This window comes from Pelophylax lessonae (assembly GCF_965119305.1).
Source record: "Pelophylax lessonae genome assembly, chromosome: 5".
NCBI lineage: Eukaryota > Metazoa > Chordata > Amphibia > Anura > Ranidae > Pelophylax > Pelophylax lessonae.
The window spans coordinates 200,304,077-200,322,981 of record NC_138772.1 but is presented as its reverse complement, the minus strand read 5'-3'; the positions used below and the strand labels follow the sequence as shown (position 1 = coordinate 200,322,981).

Sequence of the window (18,905 nt, the reverse complement as noted above, 5' to 3'; positions counted from 1 at the left end):
CAATTTTAACACTGGAGACACAATATTTTGGACCATGTACGGATTAAGTTTAGAAGAAAATATATGTTTTATAGCAATAGATCTAAAGGTTGGCCATTAGGCGGGGGTTGCCGCCGTGCCTTTTCTCTGAATTGGACTATTATAATATTGGTAGTTTATTTCCTTACATTTACAAATAGTCAATTTCAATTCATATTCCTTTCAGTCCAAGGTTTAAAGTCTATTATGGGTAACTTTCAACTTTATTTTTTATTTTTTTTAATTCCTGTGAAGTTCTAGGTGTTAGGTTTTCTCTCTAAGCTAAATAATGTATGTTTTGATGTTGCAGAAAATGACATACTCTGGATATCTGTGGGACACTACAGCTGGCATCGAACTGAAGAATGTCACCTTGCAAGAAAGCCCTCAGACCAATGGCAATGGCAAGCACACTTATTTACGGCCCTACATTGCACATTTTAAGGTACAATAAATCCATCTTGGTTGCAACATTTATTGCTGTTGATGTTCATACTATTGGTTTGTACTGGTAACTAGGCATATTTGCCCCATATATTCAAAATAGTTTGAGTATAATCTGTTTATTAGGTTTTATTAGGGTGCTTAAATACTTTTTATGCAAAGCAACAGTCCCCGGCATATCATAAAACCAGATAAAATCTCCAAAGTGTAAAACCATAAACTAAATTTATTTATAAAAGTAGAAATGTGTTTACAATATCAAAGAATGCAAAGGGGAATAAATATACAACTCTCTCTACATCAAACCAGTTCAGAAGGGAATCCAAGATGGCGCCTGTGGTCTAGCCAGGGAGATGCGATTATATAACTCCTCCCAGCTGATGCATGGCATCCCTCCTGGACTTTCTCAATTAGGAAAAAAACATTTTATATACCGTATATGCCATCATTTAAGGCTAATGGGTGTATAAGACGACCAGCTAATTTTCCGGTTTTGGGCTATACTCGCCGTACAAGACTACCCCCCTTCCAAGGCAACACCATTTAAAAACATCAAATTTGATTTAAATATTCTTAATTAAAATGGGTATGACTTACCGGTACTTAAAATCCTTCAAAATGCTTCATATTTACTTTTGCTTGCTGGTGGAGCCATGATAGGGTCTTGTCTAGCAGCCGTTTTGTTTATACCCACTAATCTGTCAGCCGGCTGGATGTGCAGTAATATTGTATGTACCATAGCTTCGGCTACATACAGTATACCGTGCTGAGCCAATCATGGTTAGCAATGTATTCTATTAATAAATACAAAGCCAGCTCGGATGGGCTGAATCAGAGGTTGTAACATTATCAGCCCGCCTCTCTGACTCCAAGCAGGCTTTGTATTCATTAATAGAAAAACAAAAAAGAATAAAACATATCACCCCTGCTCGATGAATCATTTTATACAAAATACATCGTGTTGGATTGCTTCTCCTTTGATCTAGCAACTGACTTTTATATGTCAATGCACAAAAAAACGTAATTAAGCAAATGGAGCTATAAAGCTGCCCAGCAAATGAATCTTGAAAAAAATAGCTCTGAAATAACCGTTACATCTTAACATAGAACTGAATGCAAAACTTTTTCTCATATTGGATAGAGTAACGAAGGGTTATAACAGTTTTTTTTTTTTTTTTGTCATCTGTGCTCCATTGGGGAGATTTCCCTTCCATAGCTAAAATAGGAAGTAAGAGAAAATCCCTCCAAAGTGAGCAAATCCCTGGTTGTTACCAGAAAATGTGTCCCATGATGGAAGATGGTCCTTCTATTACTATTTTGGGGACAACCCAAAATTTGGGATTGTCTTAACGTGCATTACATTAAAGCAGAACTCCATGAAAAAAATGTTGTTCTCCCATGCAGTGGGGCTCTGCTCGCACTGCACGGGTTAACTTGTCAAGGGGCAGCAAGAGAAAGCTTTACTTTTTTTTACCCGGTCCTTCGATCCTCCCAAAAACAGCGCTCCCTCATGTCTAGCGGTGGGCTGTTCCTGGCATCCTCACATTCAGAGCTGGTCTATGGGCGTGATGACATCAGGAATAGTCTATTCACAAGACCACTATCATGCGGGGGGGGGGGGGCTGGTGGGATAGGAGCAGTGGGGATCTTTCTTGTGGTCAGCTGATCAGTAAGTATTGGGTAAGTATATCTCTGCTCTCCAATCCCCGAGATGAAAATGAGCAGTTAACTAAAGAATTTTCCCCAAGTTCTTCTTTAAGGCAGCCTATTCATAATGAGTTCATCAAACTGGATCAAAACAAGCACATGACTTTTATAAGAAACACAGCGCACCACAACACATTGGTATGTGATGCGCCAGGTATTGCAGTTTGCTGTACAATGCGTTGGGGTGCTGCTCACAATGAACCCTAGAGCAGGTGTGTTGCGGGAATGTACACATTTTAGTGCACATTGCCACAAAGTACAAGTGTGAATACAGCTGAAATTTCCTGACTGCTGGGCTACTAGGTGGAGATAACTGGTTTGTACTGAAGTTTCCTTGTCGCCAGTTACAATTTTGGTAACAAAAGTTAATGCCGTACTATAAGAACTTGGGGTAAAGCAAGTTCCTGCTTATGGATGCAGAATAGGGCCTACGTTATGCATTGGGCTGATGTGGTTTTAAATTCTTATCTATGCCATCATTAGAAATGTACAAAAACAAAAAATAATTACATGTCTATATTAGTACAGAGTAACACACTTGCAATAATTTCATCATATTGCACCAGTAACTTACCAAACTTGTAATTGCCAAGAATACTCCTATTGTAAGGAAAAAAATCTTAGCTAGGTGAATATCTCTGAATATATTCTGAAGTCTAATATCTCTGTATAAGCCTGTTGTGTTAAATATTTTAATCATTTCTCTAAATTATTGCATTTTTTTTATTTTGGAAGGAAAAGTAGCGGTAAAAAAAAAAAAAAAGCACTTGTGAGTTTAACCATTTGTTCTCTGTGTATTTATTTTGAAAACCAATATAAAAGGAAAAGTAGTGGTAAAAAAAAAGCATTTGTGAGTTTAACCATTCGTTTTCTGTATATTAGTTTTCCGTGGAGTTTTTTCTGTTATGGAAGGTGCCACGCTTTCCCCTTTAGAAAGTGGGGAGGTATGGCTGATGCCACAATATTCAGGTTTTAAAAAGTCACGTGCTTTACTGGTACCAAGGTAAGGTTTCATGTACACACTGCCTACTTTGACCAACGGGTGTGGGAAAACGCAAAAAGAAGTTTGCATTTTTCCGTGGCCTTTGGTCAAAACGTTCCTATTCTGAACTTCATTCTTCCGCGTATAGGAGAGGAAGGTTGAAGCTCCTAAACCCTGGTAAAAACCTATGTATACATTGACACATAGGCTTTTATGGAGTTAAGTTTAGAAGTGTAGCACCCTACAGGTAGGTACAAGGTAAATGTATAGTGGGCCTTGTCTGCTTAACAGCAGGGCCATGATTTCTTTTGGTTAGGGTGTCATGGTTTCCAGGTGTGCCTGCTGAAGGGGAAGTCTCCCCACTGGCTCCTGTGAGAGGATTCTCATAGGGTAATGGAGGAAGCCCAATCAGGGGACACATTCAAGCTTGTAACTACCCCGGAAGGCAGATTATGCTGCAAAGGATTCTGGGAGTGGGTATAAGTTTGGGGGAAGTGCGTTACCTGGCGTCTTTGGCAGGAGCAGAGTCCCAGGAGGGAGAGAACGGTTATCTCTCCTCCTGTCTGAGGAAGAGGATGTCTCGGGGTGCCGCCCGAGAATTCAGACAGTGCTGAGTTGAGCTGAGGGGATCCGGTGTGCCGAGAACAAGCGGAGAGTGAGAGGGGTCCAGTCCCAGGAAAGCCTACACAGGTCGTGAGTACGGAGGATTGCCCCTGGGGGTCTGTCTGAAGAGTTAGAGGAGACCACTCCGGAGGAGGTTCTGCGATCCAGTGTCAGCTAGCTGTAAAGGGGGTACCTAGGTTGAGAACCCTGAAGTAACAGAGGGGATACATAGACAGTGGACCCTGACGAGCTAAAGTGTAAAGGGGGCGCCTGCAGTTTGGGCCCTGATTTGTGCAGAGTACCAGTTGAGAGTTGCAGCTATACAGTAATTCACAGCAAGCTACCTCAAGCCAGTGCCAGGCTGGAGAGGGTGGTCAGTGACTTTGCAGTGCAGCAGTGTCAGTAGTTCTGTGCTCGTCCTGAGTCTTCTGGACCTAGAGTCGAGGATTCAGCACTTCTGTCAAGTTATAGTGTGTTCTAAGCGTCGGTGAGCTCTGGCTATTGTCGGCTGGCGTCAAGGCAGCGTTAACAGACATTTTCTGAATAAAGTCCCAAATTGTATCTAGTTAAGCCTAAAGGAGTATCCCACTCATTTCCTTCTCCAATCCCCTTTATCTACAATAAAACCACAAAACCAAGATGCCGGAGTTGTCAATGTCTTGGTTCTCACACCCAGGGTCGCAGCTGACATGGGCTGGAGAGGTAACCGGTAACAATGGCAGACCCACATCAGGCCCAATGCCTGGAAAACCTACTACAGAAGCTTTGGCAAAAAAATGCCAAAAGCTCTTAAACTCAAGTTTAGAAGCTTCTAGAGTACATGAAGCCTAAATCTGATTATCCTTGCAAGCTCTTTGTACCTTCAAAAGTTGTAATTCCATGCAAAATAAAACCCAAAAATAAGCACACATTGCAGCTAAAAACACTTCAATTAAAAAATATCCTAAAAAACGCACTTACAATGAAGTAATTTGATCAGGACATATCACCAGGAAAACCCATCCAATGGAGGGCCAGGTCATGTCAACAGTTATTTAAAAAGTAACTAGGAAGACAGCAAAAAGAGAGATGAAAATCTGGGATGGATCCTAGGGTGGACACTGTAGAGCAGGGGTCTTCAAACTATGGCCCTCCAATCGTTCAGGAACTACAATTCCCATCATGCCTGTGAATGTCAGAGTTTTACAATGCCTTATGGGATGTGTAGTTCTGCAACAGCTGGAGGGCCGTAGTTTGAGGATCCCTGCTGTAGAGGCTACAGATCATCCCAACAACTGGTACAAAGAGGAAACCTGGGTAGGGTAAGTACGTTCACTGGACTGACATGTTTTAGAGCCTTGCCCCTTCTTCAGAGAGGAGGAGTAAGGAGGTTGCTTCACTACAAAAAGTTTTTAAGATTTTGAGAATAGTATATTAGGTAGGTTTAGTTTATAAACCCACTTAGGCCTCATCTTATGTGTACATGTACACTCAGTCGTTTATAGTAGGGAACCCCATGCCAGCCGGACTCTCTGACGGTTCTTATATAGTCATGGAGCGTGGCCATCCGGTGACGTCACTATAAGACCCCGATCCTTGTGACGTCACATGACTTGGATGCGACTTCTATTCAAATGAATGGGCTGAAAGTCAAATCAGTTAAGACGGCTCTCATAGGGAATTATTGATTTTGAATAGAGGCAGAGAAATGCTGCTAAAAGCTAACATGGCTAAACACACATTAACCCCTGTGCAAAAAACTACTAAAGGTGCATTTTTACAGCCGCCTTCTCCTGGCATTGGTAGTGGCTTTGCAGCTTGATTTGTCTAACGCCCTGTGTGCATGAGGCCTTACAGGGTTTTGTTCCTGTTTCCTAGGAAAATCATGTTACACCCTGGGTGTTAGCAAAATAGAAAGTAAGGGCAAAATCTCCCCTGTCAAAAAAATAAAATAAAAAAAAAAGCAAAACAAAAAAAGAAACCTGACAGAGGTTTGCTGTCTTTGTCCTTGTTTCCTCCCTTCCCTTCCTGTACCATCATTTTAGAACATTTAGAACAAGAAATAAATATCAAAAGTCCTATTACATCTACATTCAACTATGGCCCAATGATTTGAATGGTATTGAACTCTAGCTTTATGTTTATTTAACTTAGAAATGCAGTATTTTGGCTCTAAAAACAAAGACCTTGTTATAATTCCATTCTTATCAAACCCTCATCGACAGGATGCAGTTGTTTCACAACAGGAAGCTCAAAATCATGACATTTAAGAAAAATTTTAATCAAAGTAATAAAATAAAGAAACTATGTAATCTACTTTTATTCATGTCTTAAATGCTTTCAAGAAGCTATTTAGTACCATAGTGCTCCTTTAATCTCCTACCTATCTAATAATATGTATTGCTGCCAGTAGAACATGGAACAAAGCTATTGTACATCACAGAAGGCATCTTCATAGTGAAGCATGTACCTCGTTTTGATCTTCATAGTGAAGCACGTACCTCGTTTTGATCTTCATAGTGAAGCACGTACCTCGTTTTGATCTTTATAGTGAAGCACGTACCTCGTTTTGATCTTCATAGTGAAGCATGTACCTCGTTTTGATCTTTATAGTGAAGCATGTACCTCGTTTTGATCTTTATAGTGAAGCACGTACCTCGTTTTGATCTTCATAGTGAATCATGTACCTCGTTTTGATGTAGAAACTGAACACAGGAAATTCATTACAAACAATATTTTTAATTAAGGAGCTGGACTCGTACAAGGACTTCAGATACTCAAGATTCTATTCATTTTTACAATTCCCCATGTGTCATCCCTTTAAAGGTCCTTAATGTATGAACAATAACCTGTTAATATGTCAGAAAGGCACCTTTCTCCTAAATCCTCTTGTGGGCTGACAACACTAAAAATCTTTTGACTGAGTGGTGTCAGCCCTGCCCAATTTTCTTCTACGAAACTATTCAAACCCTCCCATTCTTCCATCTTTACTTGCAACATAAAGACTACATAAAGACTACCCATTCTTTAGTCTAAAAATAAGAACCTGGAGGGCTAAAAACAATAGAAGAATTACAAACAATATTCCTAATTATAGAGCTGGACAAGGGCTTCAGATACTCAAGGTTATATTTGTTTTTGGGTGGTCAAATTTAAAACAGCGCTAGCATATAAAAAATAACAAACAGTAAAAATGATTAGAAATATAATGTACAAGTTGATATAAAGAACATCAGGAATACATAAATAATAAGTCCTTTTTAAAAGTTATTAAAATCCAAAAAAGTGCTTGAGTGCAGATACTCTATTCAAGGTGCTCAAAGGTGACAGGTGGCCCCTCTTGGTTCCCTACTCACCGCAGCAGTAGATATATGTCGCTTGAAATATCAATAGAGATGTTGCACCCAGCCTCCTTCTGAGGATATCACAAAATCGCTAATAACTCCTAGGTGGGACTGGTCCAAGTCTCCTCCGTGGACCCCAAGTGAAAAGACAAAAGGACCGCATATAGTGTAGTATGCTTGTAAAATTTATTGCCTCAATAAGATAAAAAACATACTCACAAACAAAGGTAGATAGATCGCAGTGTGTGAGAAACAAATGGTGGTGGACACCGCTGGTAGTGTGCGTTCCACTGCCGATCCAGGAAGTAAACCGGAAGTGACGATGTGTCCAAGCCGTACCTGAAGTGCGTCCACTTCCAGTTACTTACAATTCCCTGTGTCATCCCTTTAAAGGTCCTTAATGTATGAACAATAACCTGTTGATATGTCAGAAAGGCACCTTTCTCCTAAATCCTCTTGTGGGCTGACAACACTAAAAATCTTTTGACTGAGTGGTGTCAGCCCTGCCCAATTTTCTTCTACGAAACTATTCAAACCCTCCCATTCTTCCATCTTTACTTGCAACATAAAGGCTAACCATTCTGTAGTCTAAAATTAAGAATCAGGAGGACTAACTACTACAGATAAAATATGTGTGCACAAGAATTGGGACAGCTCTGAATTTCTGACATGATTGACACTCTTTATTTGCACTAATAAAACAGATATACAGTAAGAAAACACTAGTGTATATTTCAGTTCAAAAGGGGGCAAATAAGAGAAGTTTATTCTTAGGGTTTACATACTGTACCCTTTAATAACTAGTTCATCTCTTGGCAAGTTCTCATACTGCCATGATCCAGGTAGGGCTCAGGGGGGCGGCGTGATATTGAACATTAAAATCAACATATTAAACCTCATAAATATTACAAAATGGCAAATTATTTTCACTGGAGTACTATGGCCACAGCTTTTATTAAATAACACGATAATAACAGTAACATGATTTAGACACCAGTTCTTCAAAAACATACAAGAATACTGATACAACCTTTAAAGCCAGGTCCTTGACAGTGCCACCAATAATATATTCCGTTATAAACCTGTATCGGCCACCAGCCATCTACAACCAGCTTGGTGGGTACAAACCGATAATTTTTACACCATTGTTCACCTAGAATAAACCTTAGTAAGTACTTCCTTCATAAACATCACATAATCATACGTATTTTTGACCACTTGGTTTACAATAGGGAAAACTCAGACACAAACGCCATGATGCTTACATAGTATTGCTTCTATACAGTGCATTGCGAAAGTATTCGGCCCCCTTGAACTTTTCAACCTTTTGCCACATTTCAGGCTTCAAACATAAAGATATAAAACTGTAATTTTTTGTGAAGAATCAACAACAAGTGGGACACAATTATGAAGTGGAACGAAATTTTTTTGGATGTCGACCTTTTGCCTGAAATGTGGCAAAAGGTCGAAAAGTTCAAGGGGGCCGAATACTTTCGCAATGCACTGTAGATCACTCGTATAGTCATGTGTAGACTATAGGACCCATTAATGGGCACCACATTGTAAAAAGGACATTGAAGTTTTGGAAAGGGTACAGAGGAAGAAAACTAAATTCACATAAGGGATGGAAAGATTTACTGTTTTAGCGTGCAGCTAGTGTGAACGGGCCCTAAGGGTGGTTAAGCGGAAAAATGATTTAAATCACGGCCTAGCAATAACAAAGACAGTGCTATTTAAAAAATGTTTTACAAGGAATAATATCCAAAGTAAAGCTGAATTTGGCAATATTTTGAATTAGGAATTGGCCCAGAAGGGATTTTTTTTAACTGTGTAACAAAACTGGCATAATTTTGTATTTTTTAAACCTTATTAGCAAATACTAGGTGCCGATGTTTGTAAATAAGAGTATATATTCACACAGTAACACGCAAGGTGGATAAAAATCAATGATTTTCAAAAAATAAATAAAAAAAACTTAAAATCACTTTTAAATCAGATTTTTTTTGATTTTTATCAAATTTATTTTAATAAAATGCTTTTGGAATAAAAATCTATCTAAAGATAATTTTCTATTTAAAAGGTAACTCCACTTTCATGGAGAAAAAAATAGCAAATAAAGAAAAAAACAATATAGCGTACACAATTGCGAGACAAATCATATTGTAATTGAATGTTATTAAAATTACCATTCCGACAGGAATGGCAGGTTGTTGGCGATCTTGTCTCAGTATAATGTACCACTTACTCTAGTCCCAGAGCTTACCTCTCCCACAGGGGGGCCATCACTTCCCCAGAGGCAATACTTGATACGTTCCCAGAGTATTACTGTAACCTGTATGCCACCACCCTTCCCTCTGATCACTGCCCCGAGAGGCAGTGGCGTTATGCTTTAAGCCTTTATTGATTTCTGCAGTATGACAATGAAGGTGATGTCTAATATGCTTTGACTTTTAAGAACATAAGTACTCCAGCAGCCCTAGAGATAGTGACAAATGCCCATGAGTGCAGACCTTTGTCAAGACGAGCTCCTGCGGAGACACAGCACCAGTGCACGTTCCATGACATTCTTTTAGCCAACATCATTTTCTCCGCGTTCTAACTTGCTGAGAACTGGGGAATCCCCTTTCCTAAGTATTGATAATATTTGTGATTTTTGAGAATCAGTGTGAAGGTATTGATATCTGTCATGGTGCTTCAGTATCAACATTTTGATAAAAAGATCTTACCCCGAAGGTAGGCACCTTCCTTCAACAAGCTTGACTGCCTTTTAATAAAATAACTTGAAATGCCTAACACCCGCACCGTAGCCTAAGATGACATTGAAAAATTAGCTGTTCTTGAAATATTTCACAGGTATTTCACAGGTTATATTACATCCAGATCTCCTGTAAAGTTTTTTCCAGGATATATTTACATGATGGCAGTAGTAGGTATATCTGTGCGTATGTATTGTGTATGCCAGTAGAGCCGCCACATTGTTATTTATAGCTGCTGTGCAGAGTGAGCTGATGTTATTTGTAAGACATATAATCTTTTGATCTCGGTTATGGAGGGAGCTGGCATAATGCATATGTGGAAATACTGCATATGTACTGTACACCACTTGTCAGCCTCAAAATGTAAGCCTTCTGACCTATTAAATCAGTAATGCTTTCTGCTATTGCATCTGTTTCCACTGGTGAGATTACTGTCAATTGCCAATTAAGAGTGAACCTGAGCGTTGCCCATACAGGTTCTCTTAAAGCAACTCAGTCATTAAGATCTGCACAGTAAACTAAGTTGAGCCTGTAAAATAAAAAGATGTATGTATTAAAAAATCCTGTTCAGCCATAATTGTACATTATTGAGAAATGCAATGCCTAGACGTGCAATTTTTCACTGTTTCTTGTTATAATATGTTATACAATCTATTTATTGGCACCTGCATGGAGAGTCCAAGGCAGGGCTTTTTTTCTCAGAAAATAGGTGCAGGAACTCAATCATGATCCCAAAACCAACCTCCCCCCAGACAAACACCCTTCACGATCTGCTCTGCACCTGCATCTCCCTTGTCCGCTCAGGAGATCAGATCTGTGAGAGCCATTGGGAGACAAGCTGTCACTTGTAAACACAGAAGCCGAACTTCTGTGTTTACCATTATAATGGTGAGCAAGGAGCAGAGGGCCTAAGCCAAAGGTGGTGCATCTCCCTTGTCCGCTCAGGAGATCAGATCTGTGAGAGCCATTGGGAGACAAGCTGTCACTTGTAAACACAGAAGCCGGACTTCTGTGTTTACCATTATAATGGTGAGCAAGGAGCAGAGGGCCTAAGCCAGAGGTGGTGGAACTGAGTTCTACCAAGTTCCAGCTGTAAAAAAGCCCTGGTCCAGAGTATTTTTGACATTTGTGACGGGGGGAGAGTGGCTGGAGAGGCTCCAGTAAGGGATGCAGCTGGGAATTATTTTTTGGTCTCGGTAATGTTTAATAAGCTTTACCAATACAAGTTAGAGCAAACATATGACTTTATATAAAAGTTCTATAGTGGTTGTATGCTTCAATATTAGCTTTATCAAGCTTGTTGCTCATACAGGTGCAATACAGTACAGCTCAATGTATATCTTTCCATGGATACATATCTTCTGTGAAGTGGCCCTTCCATGGAAAAAACAAAGACCTACAGCATACTGCTTTAGTCATAGATCTCGAGAATGTAAAGGTTGAAGAAAATACAAAGGCAAGGAAACCAAACAATGTAGAACTCAAAGTAGGGTAGAGGTAGAGTAGGGTCAAAGGGAGGGGGGTGACGTCAGTGGGGAGTTGGTTCAGTCCCACAGGCTTGTTTGCCTACTCATCACCTTGAGGTTCCAGATAAATAATGTGTTTTGCAGCCCCAGACTCTGCCAAAGGCATCCATTATGTCAGTCAAGATAGCAGACAACTTGTTGTTAACCATTATTCAAGAAAATTTAGCCTTCACTAGTTTAACCACTTCTAGACCGGAAGGATTTTCCCACTTAATGACCTGTCATTTTTTGCGATTCGGCACTGCGTTATTATAACGGACAATTGCGCGGTCGTACAATGCTGTACCCAAATAAAATTGATGTCCTTTGTTCCCCACAAATAGAGCTTTCTTTTGGTGGTATTTGATCACCTGTGCCATTTTTATGTTTTGCACTATAAACAAAAAAGAGCGACAATTCTGAAAAAAAAAAAATATCATATTCACTTTCTGCTATATATCATTCCCAATAAAAAAAAATTAAAAATTTAATTTTTTCATCATTTTAGTCCAATTTGTATTCTGCCACATGTTTTTAGTGGAAAAAAAAATCCCAGTAAGTGTATATTGATTGGTTTGCGCAAAATTTATCGTGTCTACAAACTAGGGGAAAGATTTAAGTCATTTTTATTGTTTATTTTTACTAGTAATGGCAGCAATCAGCGATTTTTAGAGGGGCTGCGACATTGCGGCGGACATATCAGACACCTAACTGATATTTTTGACACTTTTGAGGGGACCAGTGACATTATTACAGTAATCAGTGCTAAAAATATGCACTGTTACTGTACTAATTACACTGGCAGGGAAAGGGTTAACAGCTGAAGCAAGCAAAGGGTCAAATGTGTCCCTAGGGGGTGCTTTCTAACTGTGGGGGGATGGGATTTATGCATGAACACAGAGACCTGTTTTCCTAAATAAGAGGAACAAAGGATCCCTGTGTTCATCTCTGACAGAACAGTGGTCTGCCGTGTTTACAATGGCAGACGCCGATCTGTCTCCACGAGGAGCGATTGCGGGTGCCTAGGGGCAATCGCGGCCACTGGACCTGCTGATTGGCTTCCTCTGTGGCAAGTGGGTGCGCTAGCGGTCCTGCTAAGCGACCTACAGTTACATAGATTCGCAGGACAGAGCCGACCTGCCGCAGTAAAACTGCGGTGGGCGGTTGTTAAGAGGTTAAAGGGGATGAAATAAGTCTTCCAAGATGTGGCAATAATGATTCTAGCTGCTAGGATAATTGAAGTGTATGTTACACTAGCATTTTATATTCCTGATATGGGTCTGTTGTACCATGTACTTGTGTTAAAAAGTATTGTGTTCTCCTTGCATTGCTTTTCTTTGTATGAAATTCCTAGTGATCCTGCCAGGTCCCCCTATTTTCTATTTTAAACTTAGCACACTAGGCACATCAATCTCAGCATGGTCAGTTTTCTGGCAGGGCTGGGAGAACAGCCTGCCCGTCCTCCAACAATGGTCAGACTTGTGCTGACACGTCCCCCTGCTCAACCATTCACTGGGAAGATCAGTGTAATGCTGCTTCTCCAACCCTAGCTATATAAGCTTCTTATGCAGCTGAGAACAGAGATCATGTGATAATTTATAATTTGATATATATATACAATATCTAACAAAAGTGAGTACTCCCCTCACATTTTTGTACATATTTTTTAATATTTATCTTTTCCTATAGCCTAGGCCATCTTTATGTAGAGCAAAAATTCTTTTTGTTTAGATCCTCAGAGAGTTCTTTGCCATGAGGTGCCATGTTAAACCTCCAGTGACCAGTAACAGAGAGTGATAGTGATAACACCAAATTTAACCCACCTGCTCCCAATTCACACCTGAGACCTTGTAACATTAAGGAGTCACATGACACCCGGGAGGGAAAATGGCTAACTGGGCCCAATTTAGACATTTTCACTTAGGTGTGTACTGGTCCTGTCCACCATGCTGCAGCTCAGTTTCAGGGTCTTGGCAATCTTCTTATAGCCTAGGCCTTTTTTTATGTAGAGCAACAATTATTTTTTCAGATCCTCAGAGAGTTCTTTGCAATGAGGTGCCATGTTGAACTTCCAGTGACCAGTATGAGAGAGTGAGAGCGATAACACCAAATTTAACACACCTGCTCCCCATTCACACCTGAGACCTTGTAACACTAACAAGTCCCATGACACCGGGGAGGGAAAATGGCTAATTGGGCCCAATTTGGACATTTTCACTTAGGGGTGTACTCATTTTTGTTGCCAGTGGTTTAGACATAAATGGCTGCGTGAACGCGGTGTCCCTCAGAGAAGAGCCGCTGACTTCACTTCTGGGTATAAGGTGGAATAGGAGGTGCACGCGTTCGAAGCATGCGTGCCTCTACACGGAAGTGAAGTCAGCGGCTCTTCTCTGAGGGACACCGCGTACCCAGAAGTGCTGGGAGCCACCAGCACAGCCGGAACCAGCGAAGATTCCCCAGGTCCCTGCTGCTCGTCCTCCCACTGGAGAGGATGAACCCTTTACATGCTGATTTATCATACACATCCTGTGAGTCTGCATTTGTCTGTTATTAAACAGATATTTTATACTGCACTTAGATGGCGCTGCTCTTCTTTCTCTTTTGTTACATTTCCACAGAGTTCCTTCTAGCTCTCATCAGAGCCTGCAGCCTTCTACAGCCAGTATTTCTCCATTGTCCAGCAATCAGCCCATGCTTGAACTTTATGGACATTTTACCCAGAACTTACTCCTGCATATTCCCTCCTCTTCTCAGCCTATAGAGTGCTTATATTTTTGTTGTGCTAGTGCATCTAAGACTACCCTCTCCCCAGTCTGACAATGCTGCCGTTCAAAGGTGTCTCCGTTGCTCCTCGAGTGGAGTGGAGAACCCCTAAAGCTGCCTAAACATTATACAAATTTTTTTGTTTGATTTCCTCTAGATTTACCTTCAATGATGTAGTGTAAGGGCCTGGCTGATTGCATATAATTCAAAAGTGTTTAGGTTTGACCTTATAATTTATGGTTTTGGTAAATCTAAAGGAAAATTGTACAAGATAATTGTATAATGTGTGGCCAGCTTAAGATAGGAAGTGTGTCACTGGCTGGATTGCCAAGTAAAAATAAAATTAAAAAAAGCCTAAAAAAAGAAAATCAATGCAGCCATTAAATTTATAGCAGAACTAAAGTTAAAAAAATGAATTACTCTTTATTGCAGAAGAAACATGCAAAGACACAAGTATAAAAAAATAATAATTTCGCCTGCCTGTTTGCAGTCTTCTGCACACTGAGCTGCACATGCGCAGCTCAGTTTACATCTTGGGCATGGTGCCGGTGGCACTGCAGTAACATCATCTCAGGCCAGCCAATCAAGATGGCTGAGGATTGGTGCCCAGAAAGAGCCCAGGAGAAGATGCCAGTTTTTATTTAACATGCGCTTTAGTCATTTTAATTTCTTTTATAATTGTTTTATCGTTTGTTATATTGCATTTATGTGCATTACTACTTCTATTCATGACCCTTATAACTGCTTAAAGCGGAGTTCCACCCAAAAGTGGAACTTCTGCTCATTTGCTTCCTCCCCCCCTCCGGTGCCACATTTGGCACCTTTCAGGGGGGAACGGGTACCTGTTTTTGACAGGTACCCTTCCTGACTTCCGGGAGACGACGCCACGATTCTGTCCCTCGGAAGTTTGGCCCCCTCCTCCTTTCCCTGCCACCAAGCCAATCCGAATGTGCAGCACGCTTCGCACATGAGCATTAGGGACCCGCCCGTGAAGCCGCAAGGCTTCACTGCCGGGTTCCCTCACCGGCAATGGCGGCGGCAGCACCCGATAGCCGATGGAAACATTGGCTGGGGTGCCGACATCGCTGGACTCCAGTACAGGAAAGTGTCTTAATATTAAAAGTCAGCAGCTACAGTATGTATAGCTGCTGACTTTTCATTTTTGGAGGGGGAGAGGGGAGGCTGGATCAACGCTTTAAGTACAGTATGTGAATTTTTAAGAACTGTACTGTAGCACAGGGACTTGAACTGCCTCCATTGATTCACTCCTTTCTACTATGCACTTTACCCGTAGAGCAGGGGTGTCAAAAACATAATTTCATCAGGGGCCGCATCAGCATTATGGTTGCCCTAAAAAGGCCGGTTATATCTGTAAGACTAAATGTTCAGAGCATTCCACCCCACCCCCCCTTACATCAGAAGTAAAAAAAAAAACACTTTTAGAAGTCAAGAGTCCCCCACCCTCCCTTACATCGCAGTGCACCACCCCTTACCTTGTGCTGCTGCCAGGAATATGCTGAGGGCAGAACCAGTAAGGAGAAAGTGCAGGGTCTGGAGGAGGACTAGAGCATGGCTGGAGTCAGATGCCAGGGGAGTTGTGGATGAGGGGGTGCTGCGGCTGCACAGGGAGGCACAGGATCTGTAGGAGGAGTTCTGTACTCCTTCCTGCTGCCAACTGCTGAGACAAGGTGGGGGCATAGACAAGGAGGGGGGATGCCGCAGCTGCAGGAGAGGTGCGAGGGCCACATGAAATGGCCTGGCGGGCTGCATTCAGCCTGCGGGCCTTGTGTTTGACACATGTACTGTTGAGGGAGCAACTGTTAAAAGAGAAACACATCTAGTCACAACTAGAGAAAAGATTTGAATTATTATAGTAAGGTAGGCTTATCTATAAGGTTTTTCTCCATTATTTAGCCATTCTTACTTTGTTTGTATATGACTCAGAGTCACCAGTTAGGAGCTCACCTGACGTGTATTCAACGTTAAGGTCAGGTGCCTGACCTAATGCAAGTAATTGGTGTTTTAGGGAGGAGGTCAGGCAGTTGACATGGCAACAACTGTCTTTCACTATTTAGCAACACTCCAAGCAAACAGTTAAATACACAAATTAAATACATATAGGCTGTTTTCTCTGCCTTAGGGTTTGTATACCTGTTCATCCTGTTCTGAGATTTGCTCAGCTTTGCCATATGGCACAGAGCAGGGCAGGAGACCTGATTTTTCCCTGCTGCAGTTAAAGTTAATGTTAACCCTTACCTTGTAAAACAACCCATTTAGTTTAACCACCTCCTGCCAGCCGTATAGACAATTGACGGCAGCAGGGTGGTTCTCTCGTTCTGGGATGACATCATATGATGTCACCCCACTCTTGGCGCGCATCGTGGCTATCGGTGGCGTGTTGTGTCTTTGGGGCACAGCACATCCCTGATCTCGGTAAAGGGCCCATGATGCAGCTCCTTACCCATGTGATCAGCTGTGTCCAATCACAGCTGATCACATGTAAACAAAGAAATGCCGATTATCGGCTTTCCTCTCCCCACACTGACATAGGGTTGTCACCTCATACCTTCAAACCAGGACACACATTAATTACACAGGTTCTGTGGCTGATTAAGGTGGTAATTAAACTCACTTAGGCTCGGTTTCCACTAGTGCGACTTGCGGTGCAAGTCAAAACCCATTGTTTTCAATGGGGCCCGTTTCCACTGCCGCGGCTTCAGTTGCCGCGACCTCAAAAGTAAATCGTGTACTACTTTTGAGCACGACAAGTCTAACTGAAGCCGCGGTTTACTTTTGCTACGAAGTCGTGCTAGAAGTAGCACGACTTCGTAGCCGCACTAGTGGAAACCGAGGCTAAGTGCCTAATGTGCGTTTTTTGTATAAGTGATAACATACCCGCTGTTCTCATTTTCATAAGAAGGCTTAGAGAGCTGGGGGAGGAGAAACAACAGCACACTGGTCTACCCAGTGAATGGTTGTGCAGGGGGGGGGTGTGTCAGCAGAAGTCTGATTATTGGAGGAAAGCAGGCTGAGTTCCCAGCACAGCCAGAAAACTGATAACACTGTGCTCTCATGCCTAGTGTGGCCAGTTTTTAATAGGAAAGGAACTGGCAGGAACACCAGTGATGTCACACAATGGAAACAATGCAAAGAGAACAGGATACCTTTTCATAAACATACATGGTACAGCAGGCACATATTAGGAATTTGAAATGTTGGGTTTACATATTCTTTAAGTGAAAACCAGACTGTGTCTGGTCAGTAAAAGGATAAGCAGCAGGCTGATAAGCTTATATCACTGTTACTCACGCCTACTATCAGCCCCTTGCAGTGTAGCATAAGGGAAGTGAAGTGAAGCTCCATGTGGTACATCTCCCTTCCCCAATCTACAGGGACTGCAAGAGACTGATTTCAGGTACTTAAATATTGGTTAAGGATATAATAATGAATACGGAGCTGCAATATTAATATTATTATATAGTATTTTGATAGCGCCAACAGTTTGTGCAGAGCTTTACAAATTAAAGCGAAACAATGCAGTTACAAAACAGTTCAAGATACGAAATTTAGGGGGTTAGGAGGACCCTACATGTGAGAACTTAAAGATGAATTCCAGGAATTGAGTTCCTTTGTAAAAAGTGAAGGCACACTGTGAGTTAAGTCCAAGGAGCTGCATGACATCTCTTAGCTTATCTCTGTCATTTACATCTGACACATTTGTTGCACTCCTGGAAAAGGGCTATCATATTTCCGGGAGCCTGGAGCTGATACTTCAGGTCTAAGCATCTTCAAAATTAGAGTCAGTGCAGCTGCTATGCCTGTCCCTCCTCTCTTCCTGCCCAATCACAGAAGCCTTTGTATTTGTGAACTCATTCACAAAATACAAAGGCTTCCCTGAATGGGCAGCAGAGGTGAGGGGCAGGCAGATGTGCTCTGTGTGCCTCTCTCTCCTCTCTCACATGCTCCAGTAAAGCTAAAAACCTGTCAGATATAAATAATAGAGATAAGTTCAAGAGATGCCATGCAGCTTCTTGAACCAAACTCATAGTGTGCCTGCACTTTCTACAAAGTTGCTGAATCCCTGGAATTCAGCTATAAAATCTTTATACGTCTTGTTTTTATCTTCCTGGAGTTCAGCTTTAAGGCTAAATATTCAGATTCTTGCATTAGTTCAATTTTCAAAACATAGGAAAGCTTTAAAAACCTCTGTATTAAACCAAATAATAAAAAATGTGAGACTGAGTACTCCTTATTGATTCTATTAGGGGAAACTTTAATGAGAGTTACAAACTAAGGCACGTTCTTGCTGCCAATCTCCAAGTAGCTAAAATCATGAGACTGATACCTCTTATCACAGCACAATGGGCAAAAAACTCAGAAGGACCATTTGGTGCAATAAAAGTAAATAAATGTGGTTAGGAAAAAGCTTCTTCCATGGTATGTACACTTGTGGCGACTAACATCTGTCACTTGGTTGACAAAACTAAGATGTTCTTTAATGCCAAGAGATCTCATCCTTCCTTTATTTATTGCAAAACAAGGGTCATCTATCAAATCTGTTGCATTTGTGAGAGGCAATATATTGGCAAGACCAAGCATTAATCATTTGAACAGCACTTAAAGTGATACTAAAAACACAGTTTAAAGGAGTTATAAAGGCAGAAGGTTTTTTTATCTTAATGCATTCTATGTATTAGGATAAAATATCTTCTGTGTGCAGCAGCCCCCCTCTAACACTAAACTGAGGTTCCTCCCTGTCCACAGGTGTCTCAGCCGTCCAAGATTCTCCCTCCTGATTGGCTGA

The 18,905-nt window shown here is 41.3% G+C and overlaps 1 protein-coding gene across 1 annotated transcript in view; it reads left to right on the top strand.

The window, feature by feature from the left end:
* EEPD1 (endonuclease/exonuclease/phosphatase family domain containing 1) overlaps positions 1–18,905 on the top strand; it is a 193,097-nt gene that overhangs the window by 161,087 nt on the left and 13,105 nt on the right. Inside the window, exon 4 of the mRNA XM_082258644.1 lies at positions 329–463. Within this exon, the coding sequence (XP_082114770.1) occupies positions 329–463 (135 nt within the window). The remainder of the gene's footprint in view (positions 1–328; positions 464–18,905) is intronic.